This window comes from Cervus elaphus, chromosome 11 (assembly GCF_910594005.1).
Source record: "Cervus elaphus chromosome 11, mCerEla1.1, whole genome shotgun sequence".
Classification (NCBI taxonomy): Eukaryota; Metazoa; Chordata; class Mammalia; order Artiodactyla; family Cervidae; genus Cervus; species Cervus elaphus.
The window spans coordinates 88,196,194-88,217,103 of NC_057825.1; the positions used below are offsets into that span (position 1 = coordinate 88,196,194).

Sequence of the window (20,910 nt, forward strand, 5' to 3'; positions counted from 1 at the left end):
CTCCCATCTACTCCTAAACCCTTGTACTGTATTTTATGCTTTCTTTTCTCCATGTATTTATCACCATCTAACACATGGTATAACTTGTTTATTCTGTATGTCTACTGCCTACTGTCATTATTCCTCCTGCTAGAACATAAACTCTATGCCACAGGGATCCTTGTCTATGTTCTATTACAATATGATAAGCACCCAATAAGTATTTCCCAAGTTAAGAAATAAATTCAGTTTATATCCCTTGGCACTGTATCTGGTACAGAGTAAGGATTCAATAACTGGACACTGAATAAAGCTACATTTTTTTAAAAGGGCAACTACCAAGTATACCAAGAAGCCAGTGCCAAAATTACCTTTCTATTTATAGCAGGTTTTACACTTAACCTTTGCTCTAAGTTCACTTTGACTAATAAGTTAAAGATACATAATACATAGGAACTCTTCCCCATCTCTATCAGAGAAGATACATCCTCTCAAACCAGTCTGTATGGGGAACTCCCAATATCATTCTCCATCCTAACTGGATACCAATCAGCCATCCCACCTCTGAAAAGCTCTATTTTTTAAATAGCACACGATACTCAAATACACTCTATTGTGCACTTTTGCACACTTCATCTTCACTGTCTTTTGTATATAACTCCCAGACATTCTGCGTTCTCAGAAGACAGGAATATGTTGATGATGTCTTTTATTCCACCCTCTCATTTTTAAAGTAACGTCGTTCATGAATGGACATATCATATTTTTGATAACAGACAACAACAGCATTCAAATATTAATTCTATTAATACCTAGCTTCATGTTATATTATTATATATCCTTTTTGTCCATTCTTCTAATAACACACAAAAAATTACAAAGCTGCATTTAAAGACAGGTCTACAAACTGATGAGCTGCTTCTAATGTTTTACCATATCACAACTTACAATAAAAGATTAAAAACCAGCTATTGTTCAATTTGTAACAGGTTATAAAATGTTCCATAATCAAACAATCTACATCACATATATTGATACTCTGTATATATACTACAAGGTGTTACAGCTAAAACACATAGAAGGGACCAATTAGAACAACTAGGAAATTATTTTACTACAACAACCCTTGATATACTATAACACAGTAACCCTCACTTAAGAAGGCAAACCCTGTCAGCCACAGGAGCCAGGGGAACACTGTCTTGTTAGCTATCTGAAAACAGTAAGGGCTTCTTTTTCAACAATGTGGGGGGAAAATTTATAAACACAACAGACCATGTAAGAATGAATGGATGAATGACTGAATGAGTAAAATACAAATGTATATATATCTACTCAAAAGCAGGGGTGGTGATTACACACAGGTAAGGAGATGAACAAAACCCAGCATTTCTGAGCACTTGCTTACTCAACAATTCATTGGTCACAAATATGGTGAGACAATAATTATCTATCAGCCTCATGTTACAAATGAAATAAAAAAAGACTGAGACATGCTAAATAACTTATCACAGTCGCAGAGCAACAAGTAAAGTCCGCCTGTTTGCCAAGTTTCTATACTACCTACACCACTTCAAGCTGTGGTAGAACCAACCATCCAAGAAGGGTGGGTTTTAGTTCCCCCTTGTTTGAAAGGTAGATTTACCGTAACATATTTTTAAAGCCTATACCATCAAATAGAAAATGAGAAGTTTCTCATTAGTCCTTTTCCAACTGATAAACACAGAAAGAATGACAATTACAGTGTCACTGAGCACAAGTCATCAACTGCTACTAACATCATTAAGAACTACTGATGGATAAACACAAAACCACCTATCAAGCAGTCTTATCATTAAGAAATAAAAAGCTACTTTCAATCCAATTAAGGCTCTATATTCATATCAATTTATAGGGAGGACAAGAATATATTAAAAGATAACATGGATATACATGCAGCAAAATATAGACTATAGGAAAAACTATGTGGCAAAGATTTGGTTCATAAATAAATCGCAAGAAAAAGAAAAAAACAGATGTGTATATTAAAAAAGACATATAGTATGGATCTGCTTGAGATCTGGATTCAAACAAATTATAAAAAATATAGTAGCAGTTATTAAATTATGAGATACTGACTGCACAGTGTGTATTAAATCTAGAAACTGACCACCTTCGGCTATTACTTTTATGTTTGTTATTAAAAGAACTATTTTTTTTAGGTGTGATAATGGTATTTTGGCAATTTTTTCCCCCCAGCGGTCATGTCCACGACCCCACTTAATACAGCTTCCTCAGAAGGAGGAATCATTACCTTCATTACCTACAATGAAATGAGTTTTCTTTTTGAAGGTTCCAAGTACAAAGCAAAGTGAAAAATACAAATGGTACACAGGAGATAAGGGAAGAAGGGAAACATAAGAAGGTACATTCTTCTTCTCACTTTGGGAATTTCATTTTTAAAGCATCTTTATCTTTTGAGATACAATATAAGATATTGATAAATGAAATAAAAAGATATCAAGAAATAGTTTCAAAATAGTAATATGAAGCTGGGGGAAGTGGGCAGGGATATAAACTGGGGTTTGCAAACATTTTTTGTAAAGAGCCAGAGAGTAAATATTAAAATATTTTCAAAAGTTATATATTAAGAGGCTTTGCAGGCTACATGATCTCTGTATCAACTCCTCAGTTCTGTCACTGCAGCACAAAAGCAATCAGATATTATACAAAGAAATGAGAGGAGCTTTGTGCCAACTTATAAAAACAGGCAGTGAACTGAACTGAGTCCAGAGGCTATAGTTTGCCAATCTTGAATCAAGGCCAATGATAAACTGATAATTACCAAAGTTGAGTGATAGATAATTAGTTCAATATGTTCTTTTCTGTATTTTAGAAATTTTCATGAGTTTAAAAAAAGACTAGAACATATTTTCAAGTGTGTTCTTGTTTGATCATTGATCCAGTGTGATCACTGATTTATTTCTAACTACATTTAGAATTTCACTAAACACAGATTTCAAATGCATCTCATTGCAGTTACACAATTCATTAATTGATACCTAATAGTTGTAAACGGTCCTTGGCCATAACTAAATTAGTCATCATTTTAGCTTGAAGGCGTCTAGCTCTTTCACACTGTTCGCCTGAAAGAAAAAGCAGAAAAAAATAATTAAAATATCTATATTTACCTACTAATACTGCTTCAAGATAAGTTATCATAACAACTAATCTCAAGAGAAGTCATTGTCTTTATAAAGAAATTAAGAAAATATCATTTTCAAATAATATCTTTAAAAAAATCAGTTATAGTTCCTTATGATAGTATCAGACTTAGTGTGGTATTTCATGGATTTCATGGGTTATGAGACATATTTTTTCCCCTACATTTAAAAATCTCTGAAGTTGGGAAGTGTTTTAACACCAGTGCCAACCTACTAATGCTATCAGCCAGACTGCAGTCACAACACAGCTTATCACTGCCTCTGCATACAAAAATTTGGTTATGGATATTAATATTTCTATTACAGCTATATCTAAATAAGATCAAGACAGCAAATTGAATAAGGTTAAAATTCAAATTCTATGTGATAAAAAGAGAATGTGTTAATAGTTTAACTGACATTTTTTTCTCAGTGGTACATTCGAAAGCATCTTCAATTCAATGAAATATTTTTCTCATAACTAACTCATTTTCTTTGACCTCTTCTTCTACACATTTGACAAAAAATAGTAAATATATTTTGTACATAATTTATAAAGTGATGCTCATAAACTCATGAAAGTCTCCAAGACCCAACCTCCCATGTTTACTTGTTCTGCTCTCTCATATATAGGAGACCAGTAGCTAGAGAAATAGTCAAAATAAAAAGGAGACAGAAAAAATCATGGTAAATATTGAACACGTAGTTATTGGAGATTACCTGATATAAATTACAGAATCAGTCAGCCAGATAAAATATCTATTGGGTGGATTGATCCCTAAGGCTAAGATTCTTAGCCCATGTATTATAATTTCTGCTTCTGAATTTATTAGAGCTATGATAGCCAAAGTACTTTACTTATTTAATAGTGTGACATATCACAAATATTCACGTACAGTATTTACAAATTCAGGTTTTGAAGCCAGACTGCCTGAGTTCAAATCCTGACTCTACCTCTTCATGCCTATGAGACCTCAGGCAAGTTACTTAACTTCTTCCCACTTAAGTTTTTAATTTGAAAAATAAGAATAACAGTAGCAGCTTCAGAGTGTAGGGCTGTGGTGAAATTAAAAGAGATGATAAGTATGAAGCACATAAAATGATGCTTTGGTACACAGTGTGTGTGCAAAAATTGTTTTCTATATATTTAACAACAATATTAGACTCTGATTTTTAATTTGATGTGACAGAAAAGAGGAAAAATAACGACTTTCATTTTAAAAGGTCATGTGTAAATCAAAAAAACATTACAGCTCATATTCTAACATGCAGTCAAGCATTACCCACAGTGCAAAAGGGGGATCTGTGGATTAACTATTCCTTCCCTGTCTTGACAGCGAGGAAAGGATGAGGTTTCAAAGACAGGGCTACAAATAGGGTTAAAATATCATGAATCATTGGTTCCAGGGAGGACACAAGTAATATACTATTTTTTATCTTACTGCTATAGGCAATCAAGTTTAAGCATATTTGATCATAACTTCATTTTTAGCACAGGTAATAAAGCATTAACTGTAAGTCTAGAAAGATTAACAGTAACATTTAAAAATCTGTTAAATACTTTTATTTAGATAAACATATCTGAAATCAGGGCAATCATGTGAATATAATTTGGGATGCCACTAAATAAATGTAAATACAACCTTACCTTGTCCTGTAACTACGACAGCTATTCCTTTTTCTAGTTCTTCAATACCTTTCTTATACCATTCCACAGCTTGGTCCTTTTGTCCTACTTTAAAATAAAAATAATAATTTGTATAAATCGTATGTGTGTCTGTGTGCATGCGCTAAGTTGCTTTAGTCGGGTCTGACTCTGTGTGACCCCACAGACTGTGTAGCCCACCAGCCTCCTCTGTCCATGGGATTCTCCAGGCAAGAATCCTGAAGTGACTTGCCATTTCCTTCTGCAGGAGATCTTCCTGAGCCAGAGGATCTGGGAAGATCTGCGTCTCCTGGACTGCAGACAGATTCTCTACTGTCTGAGCCACCAGGGAAGCCGAACCTAAGAATACACTAAACATTTCCGAAAGCATGCTCTTTTTAGGAGATACACAGGAAAAAAAAGCGGGGGGGGGGGGGGTTGTGATCAAGTAAGCTTGAAAACTGTTAGTCTGTGACTTCTTAGTACTTTAGCATCCTAATGAATAAGTGGCTCTGCAAGAGAGGAATACATAGTCAATGTTTCTCAGTTTCAGAGCGGAGAGTCTTTTGTTGTTTATTATCTCATGATATTAATGCTTAAAACCACTGTAATAGTGTGTTAGAGAAATAAACTTTACTCCTCAAGATTTTACTTTAGATAAATGGTTTTTAAAATATATACTGTTAGAAAACATAAACATGATTTCAATAATAATGAGAAAAAATAAGCACTGTTTAACCTAACTGTATTCAAATATGATATAACATGTTCATTGTTGGGCGATCCTTTCAAGAGTTAGTTTTTATTTAACAAATGACAGTACCATGAGAACTGGCATGAAAGGTCGCAAGTGTGGCCATTTAGTAACACATTTCTATTTTCTCTGAAACATGACATTTATTCTTGATTCAAAATTAAGCTCCAAAAGGACCTAAAAATTCAGCATGATCAAAATATGTGTAGAATATTTCTTTAAAGTGGTAACAAGTATATGCAAATTTCATTGGTTTTTAAAATTAATTTCCTGGTCCTTAGAATCTGCAACACCTCATAAGTGGCTAATACAGAGACACAGTAAAGCAAAGGTGGAAATCATCCATAAGAACTGCTTTTCGTTTTTCCCAACTCATGTCCCTATTTAATTAAAAATTCCCATGCTATTCTTCAATATAATTTGAAATGTCATCATCAATAAAATACCATGACTCTCTTGATAACAAAGAATAGATGAAGTCTTATTAAAAACATCACACACAATAACTAAGAAATGCTGCTGGGCCTCGCTGGTGGCTCAGTGGTGGGGAATCCCTCTGCCAGTTCAGGAGACGTGGGTTTGATCCCTGACCCAGGAAGGTCCCACCTGCTGTGGAGCAACTAAGCCTGTGGCCACAGCTACTGAGCCTGTGTTCTAGAGCTCAGAAGCCTCAACAACTGAGCCCAAGTGCTGCAACTCCTGAAGCCCAGGCGCCTAAAGCCCAAGCTTCACAAGAGAAGCCTCCGCAGCGAGAAGTCTGTGCACCATACCTAGTGGGTGGCCCCCACTCACCGCAGCTAGAGAAAAGCCTGCTCAAGAATGAAGACCCAGTACAGCCATAAATAAGTCAAACACTTCTCAAAAAAAGAAATGCTGTCCCCTTATCAGTGTGTACCTCCGACCACCTGCCTCCGCCCGCTCTCAAGTAAATCACTAACTAGATTCGGCCCCGTAGGGTACTTCCTCACTTACTATGGGGCCATTAGTATTTTACAGTGCCTGATCCAGAATAAGTGCTCGATAAGTACTTGATAATGACACATGAAGAAATTATTAAGCACTTAAGTCAATTCAAACTATGTAGATGCTTACTTTCCAGTTTTTTGTTAAAAGAATCTGTTTACATTTTTGGTTTTATAATTTAAAAAAGAAGCAAACGACAAAAATCAGTAAAATAGCATTTGCATTCTGAGTGGTAGGAATATTGATAATAATGTCACATTTGCTTTAGAATTTTAAAAATAAAGTGCAATTTAACAGATACAACAGAAAAGTTCTTTGTTGCTCCTCTTCCCATTTCCATGCTCCTTTCCTTCCCAGAAATCAGTATTACTGAGTGTCTATCTTACTTGCACATTTTTTCTATTGTTCCTATTTTATTTCTATCACTTTAATTTAAACATATACATTGTTTCTGAGATCTATGTGACTATATAGAGATCCCGTTCATTTATTTTTGACTTCTGTATAGTATCCTATCCTATAGTTTAACTATTTCCTATGAAAAGATATGTAGGTTTCCAGTTTTCCAGTATTTCAAATAATGTTAGAGTAAACAGTCTTGTACCTGTCCCTTTATATACATGTGTCAGTTTCTCTAGAGTATATACACATATGCTTAAGAAGTAGAATTGATGAATCACAGGTTCATCACATACTCTCCACTAACCGGAAATCAACAAAATGGTTTTTGAAAGTGCTTAGACCAATTTATATTCCTATTAACAGTGTATGACTGTTCTCACTGGCAACATCTGAACAAAATCTTTTAAGAAATTTTACCACATTACACAGAGGCAAGTGAAATGACTAATTCTGTACAAATAAACTCACATGCTCAATAATTATACTCAATTACCTAATAGTCTTTGGTTAACAGGAAGTTGATTTACTGCCTTATTTGAATCTCGGATGTCAGTATGATAGTAGAAAATGAAAATGCATAGATTATCTCTTATCTAAAAGCACAAGATCACTGGAGAAAGGAAAGATGTATAAATCAATGGGACAGAAATACAGAAATAGACCCATATAGACATTACTGATCGGACTTTGACAAAGATGACAAGGTAATTCAAAGGAGAAAGAACTTTTTAAAAAAAACGACATTGGAATAACAGGTATCTATAAGCAAAAAAACTTCACATGACATACAAAAATTAACTTAAAATGGGTTATAGACCTAAATGTAAAACCTAAAAATATAAAATTTATAAAAGAAAACAGACAAAATTCTTTGTGATCTTGGCTTTAGGCCAATTACAAACCTTAACAAGAAAAACTGATAAACCAGACTTCATAAAAATTAAAAGCTCCTGCCCTTCAAAAGACAGAGTTGACAATATAAAGACAAGCCACAAACCGACAGGGAGAAAATATTTGCAAACAATATGTCTAATAAAGGTCTTGTAACCAGAATATATACAGAACTCTTACAATGATATTTTAAAGTTATTAAAAAATAGTGTGCAAAAGATCAAAACATACACTTTACCAAAGAAGAGAGCACAAGAAATGATGTTCAACATCATTAGCTATTAGGGAACTACAAAACTATACGATTTTAATTTTGAATGGGAAAAATTACAAGACAAAGTATAATGAATTTCTCATACATTTGCAGGGGTGACTATAAAATCAAACGGCCATTTTGGAAGAGTCTGGTAGTTCCTCACAACATTAATATATTCTTACCATGTGATTTAGCTCTTCTTCTACATATTTACCCTAAAAAATTAAAATATCAAAGACCTGTACATGAATGTTCGCCAACTTTATTCATAAAAGCTAAAAACTGGAAAAAACCCAGATGTCCATCATCTCGTGAACAGATTAACAAATTAGGGTACAACCATGCACAGAATACTACTCAGCAATAAAAAGGAACAAAATACTGATGCATGTAGGAACAGAGATGAATCTCAAAACATGCTAAGTGAAAAGAGGCTGACACAGAGGCTACACACCGCATGACGCCACCTACAGGACAAGCTCCAGTGACAGAGCAGACTGCTGACGGCCAGTGGCTGAGGGGAGGGCAAAGGGGCCTAGAGAGAGACCCAAGGGAGCTTCTGCGGCGACAGAACATTCCACACGCTGACTGTAGTGACAATTTACACAACTGCTTGTCAAAACTCACTGAACTACACAGATCCCTAAAAAAGGCAAGCTTTACTGTATGTAAATTATACCTCAATAATTAAAAGTGCAATACTCTAACATTTAGATACAAGAACAATTATTCTGAGTTGGATAGTAATACCAGAGCTAAAATTGTGATTACAAGAATAAGATTAGAAAAGAAAAACTAGAAAAAATATTTTAAAAACATCCATTTGAAGGGATCAGAGAGTTTTCAAAACAGTGAACATTACCAAAATTTGGAAGGAGAGATCATTTTAGGCCCATTAGGATGGTTATTTTGAAAATTACCAAAATATGAAAAAGAGAAACGCTAAAGAGCTGAGTCTACCATCTGGGGCACGTCTCTGCTTTAAGTGAAGTGAAAGTCGCTCAGTCGTATCTGACTCTTTAAGACCCCATGGACTGTAGCCTGCTGGGCTTCTCAAGTCCAAGGAATTCTCCAGGCAAGAACACTGGAGTGGGTAGTTGTCCCCTTCTCCAGGGGATCTCCCCAACCGAGGAACTGAACCCAAGTCTCCTGCATTGCAGGCGGATTCTTTACCAGCTGAGTCACCAGAAAAGCCCAAGAATACTGGAGCGGGTTGTCTATCCCTTCGCCAGATCTTCCAGACCCAGGAATCAAACCAGGGTCTTCCACATTTGCAGGCAGATTCTTTACTAGCTGAGCTACCGGGGAAGCCTGTCATCAATTCTGAATGCGAATGTGACCAGACTCGTGGAACTAAGTTGACAAAAAATGAATTCCAGGGCATGCCCAGGAGAATTAGTGGCAAAGATTCCTAGATTTTGATTGGGCCTTTACATCAGTGAAAAAGGCTAGCTTGCATACAGACTGACACCAACACTCAAATCACTTAAATCCCTTAAGTTAGGGGAATCTACAGCCTATAACCTTCGATGACCACCCTACTGACTAAATTTTTTTTTTTTTTTCTGACTAAATTTTTTATATATATTTTTCTTTTTGGACACGTCACACAGCTTGTAGGATTTTAGTTCCCTAGCCAGTGACTGAACTCAGGTCCCGGCAGTGAAAGCATCAAGTCCCATCCATGGAACCGCCAGGGAATTCCCCCTTTTGACTAAATCACGGCAGAAAAATCAAAACTTACAATGATCTCCAGCACACAAAAGGCCTTCAGCAGTTCTTGGTTTCCCTTATACATCTCCCTCTCTCCTATATGGGCCCCAATAACATTCAAACTCAACCAACAAGACTACATCAAATCAAAAGAAGAATGGGATGGCAGACGCTTACAATCAATGGTTGCAGTTGTAGCTGAAACTATTAGCCAATAATCTGAACTACACACACAGTATGGCTCATAATCTAGGAAGTACATAATCTATGAACAACAGTGGCCCAAGGGTCAAATACAGTCAGCTGCCTGTTTTTCTATATGAAGCTTTACTGGGTCACACCCCCTATAGAGGAGTGTTGAATAGTTGTGAAAGAGCACTTGAAGTATTTACTCAACACTTCAACAACAACAACAACAAATGAGGGCTTCCCTGGTGGTTCGGTGGTCAAGAATCCTCCTCCCAATGCAGGGGACACGGGTTCAGTCCCCGCTCTGGAAAGATCTTACACCCTGAGGAGACCTAAGCCCATGCGCCACAACTACTGAGCCTGTGTTCCAGAGCCCGGGAGTCACAACAACCGAGCCCAAGTACTGAACTACTCAAGTCCGAGCACCCAGAGCCCAGGCTCAGCAGCAAGAGAAACCACTGCAATGAGAAGCCCACCCACTCACAACTAGAGAGTGACTCCCGACTTGCTGCACCTAGAGAAAGCCCATGTGCAGCAACAAAGACCCTGCGAAGCCATAAATAAGTTCTTAAAAATGAATGCAAAAATGGGCAAAGAACTTTAATAGATATTTTTCCCAAGAAGATATGCAAATGGACAATAAGCACATGAAGAGATGCTCAACATCATAAGTCATTACAGAAATGCAAATCAAAACTATGATGTGATACCACTTCACATTAATTAGCATGGCCATTATTTTACAAAGTAAACAAACCTTGAAACTAACCAATGTGGAGAAATTAGAAACCCTTGTGCACTGGTGCTGGAAATGTAAAAATGCAAGGCTGCTGTGGAAAGCAATTTGGCAGTCCCTCAAAAAATTAAACATAATAATTAACATATGATCCCACAAGTCTACTCCTACGTGGATACTCAAAAGCACTGAAAAAGGGGCTCAGAAACTTGTATACCAATATTTATAATACCATTTTTTTTAGCTATGCCTTATAGCATACAAGCTCTTAATTCCCAGACCAGTGATCAAATCCATGCCACCTGCACTGGAAATATGGAACTTCAGCTGCTAGACCACCAGGGAAGTCCCTAGAGCAGCATTATCAACAATAGATAGAAACAACCCAAATATCCAGTAGCAAATGAATGGATAAACAAAACATGGCATACACATACAATGGAATATTATTCAGACTAAAAAAGGAATGAAATTTGTTACATGCCTCAGCATTGCTTATAGATGCCGAAATGCTACGTGAAGTGTCAGACACGAAAGGACAGATACTATGTGATTCCACTTATATGAGGTACCCAGAATTGGCAAAATCACAGACAGAAAGCAAAACAGAGGCTATCAGGGACTGGGACAAGGGAAGAATAGAGAAGGGGAAATGAGGAGTTATTGTTCAATGGGTACTGAGTTTTGGTTTGGGAGGATGTAAAGCTCTAGAAACGGATAGTGCTAATGGTTGCACAATACCGTGAATGTATTTTTCTTTTTTTTTTTTTGGCCATGCGGCATGCAGGATCTTAGTTCCCCGACCAAGGATTGAACCATGCGTCCTGTAGTGGAAGCAAGGAGTCTTAACCACTGGACTGCCAGAGTCCCCTGTGAATGTATTTAATGCCACTGATTCCCACACTTTAAATCATTAAAATGGCAAGTTTTGTTATCTATGTTTTACCACAATAAAAAAAATTACTAAATGACCAATCACAGGCAGTTTGCTGACCCCTTGTACACAGCAATGAAAATGAGTAATTACTGCCAAAAGTAACCTCAAAGATTGGACAAGCATGAAGTGAAGTGAAAGTCGCTTAGCAGTGTCTGACTCTTTGCAACCCCATGGACTGTAGCCCACCAGGCTCTTCTGTCCATGGAATTCTCCAGGCAAGAATACTGGAGTGGGTTGCCATTCTCTTCTCTAGGGATCCTCCCAACCTAGGGATGGGACCCAGGTCTCCTGCACTGCAGGTAGATTCTTAACCATCTGAGCCACCAGGGAAGCACCCTGACAAGCATAATATTCAGCAAAAGCAGCCATACACAAAAAGAATGTCAACTGTATGATTTCATTTATTAAGCTGATTTATGGTGTAAGAAGTAGGAACCAAAGATACCTTTGTGCAGGGTGTGGAAAGGTGGTGAGCAGAAGGGAGGATGAGAAAGGCAGGCTTCCAGAGCAATATTCTATTTTTTGACCTGGTGAGGTTTCAAACTGCTATGTTCAGCTTAATAATTCATTAAGCAATACACAAAGTGTGTACTTCATGTACACTTTGATAAAAGTGTACTTAAAACTGAAAAAAAAATACAAGTTTTTTTTTGTATTTGAAGATTAAGTATTTTGAAATGGAGAGTCCCCACACATTAAGTTAAAAAGGTTACAGATCAGTTTCTAGGCAACATGATTCATTTTCTTCTAATGAATAAATATTTATGTTTATGTAATAGACAAAGTCAGGAAACTTATCAGTAATCGTCTAAGGATAAGATTACAGAAGATTTTCACTTTCTATATTCATGCATTATTTTAATTTTTGATGTGTGTTACCGTACAAGCAACAAAAATACTGATGATATCCATCTTTAAATAAAGATAAGAATACTGGACTAATTTGTGAATTATCTATTGCATCTTTTTCTTCACATGTTAGTAGTACCCAGACTGCCACTGAGAAGATCAAAACAAGAGCAGCTTGGGTAGAGAGGATGTCAGTTTGCAACTTCTAACTAGTTAGAAGAGTTAGAAGAGTTAGAAGATAGAGATTTAAGTCCTTGCTCCATCATTTAAGAGCTCTCTGACTTTGGCAAAGTCAGGCAATCTCTCTGAGCTTTAGTCTCCTTACCTAAAAACAAGATGACACTTCTTCTACCTAACTCCGTGTGGCAAAGATCAAATGAAACAGGGCATGGGATAATATTTTAATAAAAGAGATATGTAAAAATTACTTTTGGCATACTTAGTAAACGTATTGATAAATATAAATCCTTCTACTGCAGAACTGTATGCACAGTTGTATTGTTGCTCTTAAAGCCCACTGTTTTTACTCATCTATTTAGTCCTTCTTAAGCAACATTCTACAAACAACTCCAGGAAATAAGTATATCCATTTTCCTACACAATTTTCTGCTAGCAGCTTGCAAGTGTCACATTTGAAAGTAACAGGAATCTTTAAAGACCTTACAGTAGATTTTAATGTGTGCTAATCCACAATGAACTATAGAGGCCATGAAGCATCAGACTGACAGCTACCAGGTTCATTCTCTCATAGTTCACTATTACAGAAAGGATTCTTTTTATTATTTTAATTCAGCAAAAAGGCCATATTTGCTTTCATGTTCAAACATCAAGGTTTATTTCTGAAATGAAGGTTTATTTTTTCCCCCATTTAACTGGAAAGGTTTTCAACCCCATGTAAAGAAATCATTACAGTTTTGGACATTTTCTTTAACCTTAAGAATTTCAACTTATTTTCTTTAAAAATCTTTTGTATTTACTATGGATGGATGGTGGATAATTTTAACTTTCGTGCATTATTGGTATTTTCCAAACTGTCTATCAAGAGCTTGCATTCTGGGCTTCCCAGGTGGTTCAGCGGTGCAAAAAAAAAAAAAAAAAAATCCTTCTGTCAATGCAAGAGACACAGGTTCAATCCTTGATCCGGTGAGATACCACATGCCTTGGAGCAAACTAAACCTCTGTACCGCAAATTGAGCCTGTGCTTTAGAGCCTGGGAGACACAAATACTGAGCCCATGTGCTCCAACTACTGAAGCCGGAGCTCCCTAGAGCCTGTGCTTTGCAACAAGAGAAGTCACCACAATGAGAAAAGCCCATGCACCACAACTAGAGAGTAGCCCCCACTGGCCACACTTAGAGAAAAGCCCATGCAACAATGAAGATCCAGCATAACCAAAAATCAATCAAGCAATCCTAAAAAAAGTATGCATTCATCTATGAGTACATACATAAGAACAAAAAATTCATTTTATCTCTTTTGTAATAAAAAGCTAGGATACTAAGTGAGGCTAAGAAGAGACTTCCATTTGTTTTTTCTGAACTAAGAGTCATAATTAACAAATATATTTTTATATCACTCTTTAGATAATTTTCCTTCTTCCCCAAATCACATTTAGACTGCTGTTTCCTAAAAGGAGGATAATAAAAACTAGATATCAAGGTTTAACAATGTTCAAGCATAACCTCTAGAGGCTGTAACCTTAAAAGAACTGTAAAATTAATAATAAAAGTAGCTCCTATTTTCTGAGGATCTACTATGCACAAGTACTGAGTATTTCACAAACATTATCTCAGTGTAACAGTAACTTGCCCAGGATCCTGTACAGTTAGAATTCAAATGTCAATTTGGGTAAGAGGCACCGCAATTTAAAAAGGATGAAATTAGACCCTCAAAGCTGAGACAACGAAAAGCAGCCCCTGACATCCAGGAGCTAGTACCATCAACTAAGCCTTAGTGTAACAAGGAAATGATCTGACATTACAACTGTGCCTTGGTGTTATACTGAATATAAACAATTTCATAGAATATCAGACAGGTCCACTCTGTAATCATGATGAATGAAGATAAAAACAAAACTACTTTGCAATCATGTCTAAAAACACACAAAACATGAACACTGCCCAAGAAATATCAAATATCCTTCTCTTTGGGCTAATGAGTGCCTCTCAACCAACCAGAGCTTCATCCTCACTCTAGTCTCCCCTTCTGTATCAAATTTTAAAAACTTGATTACAGAATGATCCACAATTCCTGAAAGCATCCAATCCAGAGCAAAACCTTGCTTCTGTAACTTCTCCTCAAAAATCACTGAGTACAAGACCAAATTCTGTACATTCTTTCTAGTTGCCTTTTCCTGAGATAAGGGATGGTTCCCCACGGTGTGTGTTCTCTTGGCTACAATAAGTAATACGTCCCACTTTGTAAGCCACAGGTGTGTGTTCTAGTGATCGTTCACTGAAAGGCACTGGCATAATCACTTAAGAACAACAACAGTTAAGCACAAAATATCTCCACTTCAGCATAAAATATCTGCAAAAGAGCAGGAAAATGTGAATAAGCATAATCTGTCGATGCTATATCTATATGGCTGTAAAACATTTATTAGTCCCAAGAAAACCTCGATTTTGACATTTTTCTTTCCTCATTTACCAGAACAAATTGCTGAGTTTGAGTGTGCTCAAAGATGTTTTATTCTACAGGGTATCGAGAATGAGCAGTTGTTAATTCACAAAGCAAGAGTAAAAAAAAAAAGCTAGGTCAGCTTATTAATACCTTCACTGCTATTATATAGGTCAAGAGAGAGGAAAATTAGTAGAAAAACAGGGAATCTATACTTTGCTAGATTGAAAAATCCAACTATTATTGGGTAGAGCACAGAGAATAAGCTAGTGGAAAAAAGGCAAGAAGGGTTAGGAAAGATCCTTCTTTGGTAATTTAATACTTATTTACTGACAACTGTCATCAGGATGAGTAACAATAATCTTAGGAATCTAGTTACCAGGTGAGTTTTACAAGGTGAACTGTATTTTACATGAGGAAGGATATAAACTATCATAAAAAAAAAACCCCTAAAAACAGAACAAGGGAGGAAGTTCCTAAGAATGGCTGCTTTTTGGTCTTTAGTGCAAATGTCACTCCCTATTCTTCCAAAGAAATCTGAAATGTTTATTGCATATTTAATAAAAAGTAATGTTATTCTCTGGGAAAAGTATGATATTTTCAGAATGTCAATCCACCAGAATAATTCTTTCCTTGTTCTAATCATTTAAAGCAGAAATTAGGCACAAAAAAATTGCCTGAAATCAATCCTTTCAAAGTAAAAGAAAATATACCAGATCTCCAGCTCTGATACTTCTGATTTCTACTCTCTAGCTTCACCTTCTGAAAATAGATGTGGATAAGCAAGTATTTTGTGTGTGTTTTAAATAAGGAACAGTGTTGGGCTATATGAAATTATAAAATTATACAGTAGTTTAAAAAAAAAAACCTCTTTTAAATATAAACTGACTAGAAATAAACAGAAAAGGATTTTATTTAGATAATTCTATCCTTGTTGACAGATGCGGCATGCAGCCCTGTCTTATCTTGACAAACTGACTCTCTCTCTCTCATAAAACACACTGGGCCGTTGCTATCTGTCAAGTCCTACATATCTGAGGTAATTGAACCACACCTAGAGCATCAGTACTACTCAGGAGATTGCAAGCGTGTCTACCTGTCTACCTGCAGAAGCCATGCAAAGCATGTTAGTTCATGTTCTGGTTAATCCAAAGGACCACTATTACAACCTCCTTTTCTTCCCCAAGTATTCCAAGGGGGCCTTGGAATTACACAATAGAGAACCTGCTTAGAATAAAATAAAAGTATGAAATTATGAATCTGTTCACCTCAACTCTGCTCCTAATTCTACTACTGTGCGTTCACTCTTTAAATTCCAGTTTCTCCAGATATACAGTGGACATCATAGGTTATCAGTTTTCCAAAGATGTTCAACAATAAATAAAATATCCACAAATCATTTAACTTCTTGGGAAAAAATGAAGGATACATAATATATATGAAAGAATACACACATTTTTTAAAGAATACACACATTTATTAATCACACAAGAAACGTCTTAACACATCTCACTGGAGAGGAAGTAATTTTCTCTCAAGTTAACAACTAGAATGCAGAGCTGAGCAAATTAACTGATATTCAATAAATGCTTTAATGAACAAACTTCACATAATCTTTTATTAGGTGAATAGAATTTGCTGTGCTATTCCTTTCTAATCAAAATAGCATAGTTTTAGATAACCTAGGCCTTTATGAAAGTTCAGCATCACAGTTAAGTATGCCATAAAAAAATAAAATTCAAAATAGTCACCACATAAATAACATTTACATATTACTTTGTTACAATAAGATTTAATTTGGCCTTTATTATTTAAAGGCACCAAATGTGTCAATTACCTAACATCATGACAGTCTGAAATAGCCCACTTCACCTGCTGGACTAAAGTGGCTTTCGGTATATTTATAAACTAAGTCAAGTTATCAAGGGAAAGGGAATGCAGGACATTACTAGCTCCTTAATGATTCAGGGGCTAACCAGAGAGTCAGGAAACTTGTGAAGACTATCTATTCAATTCATTTCTATTTGTTCATATATATTTTGATGCAGGAGGAAAGAGAGAGAATGAAATTCTCCTGGAATTAAGTTCTGTATTGTCACGGATGCCGGAGAGGCAAACAGACCTCAAATGTGAACTCTTGCATCTATGGAATTGAGGTTAAAATATAAAAAATTTCAATATGCTCAAGGGAAAATCTGAGATAAAAGAGAACCACAACAATGTAAACTCAGTTTTACTTCACTTTCAAAGGAAAATGAATATAACTAATTTGCTTCAGTTTGAACCAATTTCCTTTGGAATATAATGCAGCAGTTGTAGAACTCAAACTAAAGAGTTATCACTGCCTATTCTGATGTCCACTTTAGAAACGAAAATATAAATAAAGCAAAACTTTCAAATAGAAACATTATTGTTGAAAGAGAGTGAAATATGTGGTACATAGATTGCTGAAAATATTTAAATATTTTAAGAGGACTTAAATATAATAGAGGCATATATGTGATGCCCAAAGATAAATCACCAGCATGAAACCCAAGGTCTGAATTCCACTTCCATCACTTACCCCTCACATGGAACTGATTTCTCTTTAAGAGTCTAGGACCTTCTTTTAAAGCCTAAGTATTCGTTGATCTCTTTTGCTACCTCCCAACTCCCATCACTCAGTGTTAACAAAATTTCCTTGTGTTGTACTGGCATTCTCTTTTCAAATACAACAAATGATCTACCCTCAAATTTATCCCTCTATGCAACTTTTGACCTAGATTAGTAAACTTCAGAGGACTCTATTATAATAAAATAGTGCAATAAAACAGTGCTTCTCTAGAAAGGGATAATGGTATATGCTTCTTCATCCTCCTAAGTGATCTTGGATCTTCCTTATAGGTGGAAATAAAGTAGTTAATAAAAAATTTCCCTCCAAAAACACACAGTATTCTTTTCTTAAATGTGCCTCCTTTATTCAACTTTCTGAAACCTCCTCTCTGTCCTTTCACTCCAAACCCATGAATACCGGCCTCCTTCCTCATATCCTACTTCCCAGTCCAAGGCCCCACAAAGGAAATAGATTTCAACGAAACAGAAAATCTGTAAGTTTGTGGAGTCAGCACTGGAAACACTACAAATGAACTGTAGATTGCTTTTTTTTAATACTAATGAATGCAAATGAGGAGTTAGAGGCAAAAGATCTCAGCAAACTGGAGTTAGGGATGAGAGGAGGGATTTTCAAAATGTTATACTTTCATTTATTATCTTCCACAAAAATTTTTCATTAGCAATCAGCATAGATTTCAAACGACCTGCTTCACCTTCTGAACCTCAGTTTGTTCATCTGTAAAATACTGAAACTAACAGTATCTTCACCTCAGGGGGTAGTGGTGAGGATTAAACAGATTACACATGCAAAGCCAAGAAAATAGTGCCCGGCATATAAAAAGACTAAAAAAAAAAAAAGAATGTTAGTTTAAAAGAAATCTGAAGACTGTGGTACCCTTGCTTTCATCCAGAAACGGAAATCTTCACATTTTACTGTAAAATAGTATGTATACACTAATCCTATTCACTCAATATTTCAATTTAGAAATTCTGAATGGAATATTTGGAATATTCATTTAGATGAGATCAAATCAACCATTAGCAAAAGTTTTATACTAACACAGAATTTTATTGAAAATACTTAAAAGTCATTATACTGACAAAAATAACTGTTATGAAACTTAAAAAATAGTGCAAATTCAGCTGTAATCATATGCAGCTGTTCCTTTCAAAATTGTCACCATTTGTTCTTTTTCTGACACCACAGTACTCTGCTTTCACTAAAAGCCTGTAACAAGGAACAGCTTCTTCGATATCAAAACCTTTTGGAAACCTGGCTCAGAGCAAGCCACTCACTGTTTACAACGCTAGAAAGGATCTGTGTGGTCACTCTAGGACAACTGTCAGCAGCACGTCTAGATGTCTCACAGGGACTCGGGTCATGCAGAAATGTAGGTGTAGGCTAGTATCTGAAACAAAGTCGGCGGCTAGGGTGCCTGAAAAGGGAGAGGTTTTCAACTGGATGAAGGTGAAGGTCTAACCCCGAGCAAGCAGGCTCGCAGGGCAGATCAGTTCCGGGGGTGCCCGCTGGCTCTGGCAGGAAAGGGACGCAGGTGTTGCCCTCCCTCGAAGACCCCACCGCTTTCTTCCCGGCGCCGCCGCCCCCTCCCGCCAACTCCCCATTTACCTTTCTCGTCCTCATCGATGCGCAGGGCGACGGAGATGTACTCGAAGGCCTGTTTGTGGAACGCTCGGACGCGCTCGGCCTCCCCGCCTGGCACCGGTGCCTGGGGCGAGGCCGAGGCCGGCGCGGCCCCGGAGCTCCTCTTGGCGGCCATGAGGGCGCGGGAGAAGCGCTGGCAGAGCCACACGAAGAGGAGCCCCAGGTGGAAGGCGACCAGACGCAGCAGCGCGAAGCCTACGAACAGCGGGTAAGAGAAGTAGTACAGGTTTCGCTTATGCGGCGATTGGGGCGGAGGGGCCGGCTTGGGGGCGGGACGGGAGCGGGCCAGGCAGGGGGGCGGAGGCCTGGGAGGCACCGGGCTGCTGGGGCCGCCGGAGCCTTTCTTCTTCCCTCGTCCACCCGGAGAATTCATTCACAGCTCCCACTGCCGCCGCCGCCATAACCCGCCTCCCGCAGACCGACGGCGGCCAAGCGACGGCGGCGGCCACTGGGACGGCAAGGGCCACAGACCCTCGCGCGCCCCTCGGTCCCAGGAGCTGTGCACCTCCGCGCGCTGCTCGCCGGCCCCGCCCCTTTCTCCTTGCTCGCCCAGGAGCACAACCCTTCTCCCTCCTCCGCCGGTCGGTGGCTCCTGCCCCTCCCTCTCTCTGTCCTCTCGGCGGCTCGGTAGCTCAGAGCGGCGGCCGGGAGCGCAAGCGCAACCCTTCCGACTCTTTCTCCGGCGCGTGCGCGCACGTCGCCGTCTTTGTTGCCCTGAGCTCCTTGTGCGCGTGTGCGCCGCTCGCCATTCCGTCCGTTCCCCCGCGGAACTACACTTCCCAGTGTGCAGTTCGGCCTACTGAGCCATTAGGGACCCGTAGCTCAATCGATTTCGCCGACCCTGGCAGCTCGAAATCAGGGCACCTAGACCGTCAACTCAAGAAAGGGACCGCTGCAGCTTGGGGTCCCTCGGCTAGTTCGCAGGACTTGCGATGTCATCGTTTTCTTATATTTCTTTCAGCATTTTCTGCCAGTCTTCCACAAGGAATGGTTGATCCCAGTTTCACCGCAAAAGTAATGGGTCCAATCTAGCAATTATTATCTGAGAAGATTGAGGTTCAGTTCAGTTCAGTCCAGTCGCTCAGCCGTGTCAGACTCTTAGCGACCCCATGAACCGCAGCACACCAGGCCTCCTTGTCCATCACCAACTCCCTGAGTCCACCCAAACCCATGTCCATGAGTCGGTGATGCCATTCAACCATCTAATCCTCTGTCCTCCCCTTCTCCTCCTGCCCTCAATCTTTCCCAGCATCGGTCTTTTCCAATGAGTCAGCTCTTCGCTTCAGGTGGCCAAAGTATTGGAATTTCAGCTTCAAAATCAGTCCTACCAATGAACACTCAGGACTGATCTCCTTTAGGCTGGACTGGTTGGATCTCCTTGCGGTCCAAGAGTCTTCTCCAACACCACAGTTCAAAAGCATCAATTCTTCTGTGCTCAGCTTTCTTTATAGTCCAATTCTCACATCCATACATGAACCCTGGAAAAACCATAGCCTTACTAGACAGACCTTTGTTGACAAAGTAATGTTTCTGCTTTTTA

At 38.0% G+C, this 20,910-nt stretch overlaps 1 protein-coding gene across 2 annotated transcripts in view; it reads right to left on the reverse strand.

The window, feature by feature from the left end:
* The window catches only part of SPAST (spastin), a 51,710-nt gene extending 31,642 nt beyond the window's left edge, over nucleotides 1-20,068 (reverse strand). The window contains exons 1-3 of one of the 2 annotated variants that reach the window (XM_043918300.1): nucleotides 19,335-20,068; nucleotides 4,810-4,893; nucleotides 3,021-3,104 (exon numbers count right to left, since the gene is read on the reverse strand). In XM_043918300.1, coding sequence (XP_043774235.1) covers nucleotides 3,021-3,104; nucleotides 4,810-4,893; nucleotides 19,335-19,743 — 577 coding nt within the window. In that variant the 5' untranslated portion in view covers nucleotides 19,744-20,068. Of the gene's footprint in view, nucleotides 1-3,020; nucleotides 3,105-4,809; nucleotides 4,897-19,334 lie in introns of both variants that reach the window. The other variant, XM_043918299.1, reaches the window with a different exon arrangement.
* Nucleotides 20,069-20,910: the final 842 nt, after the last annotated feature.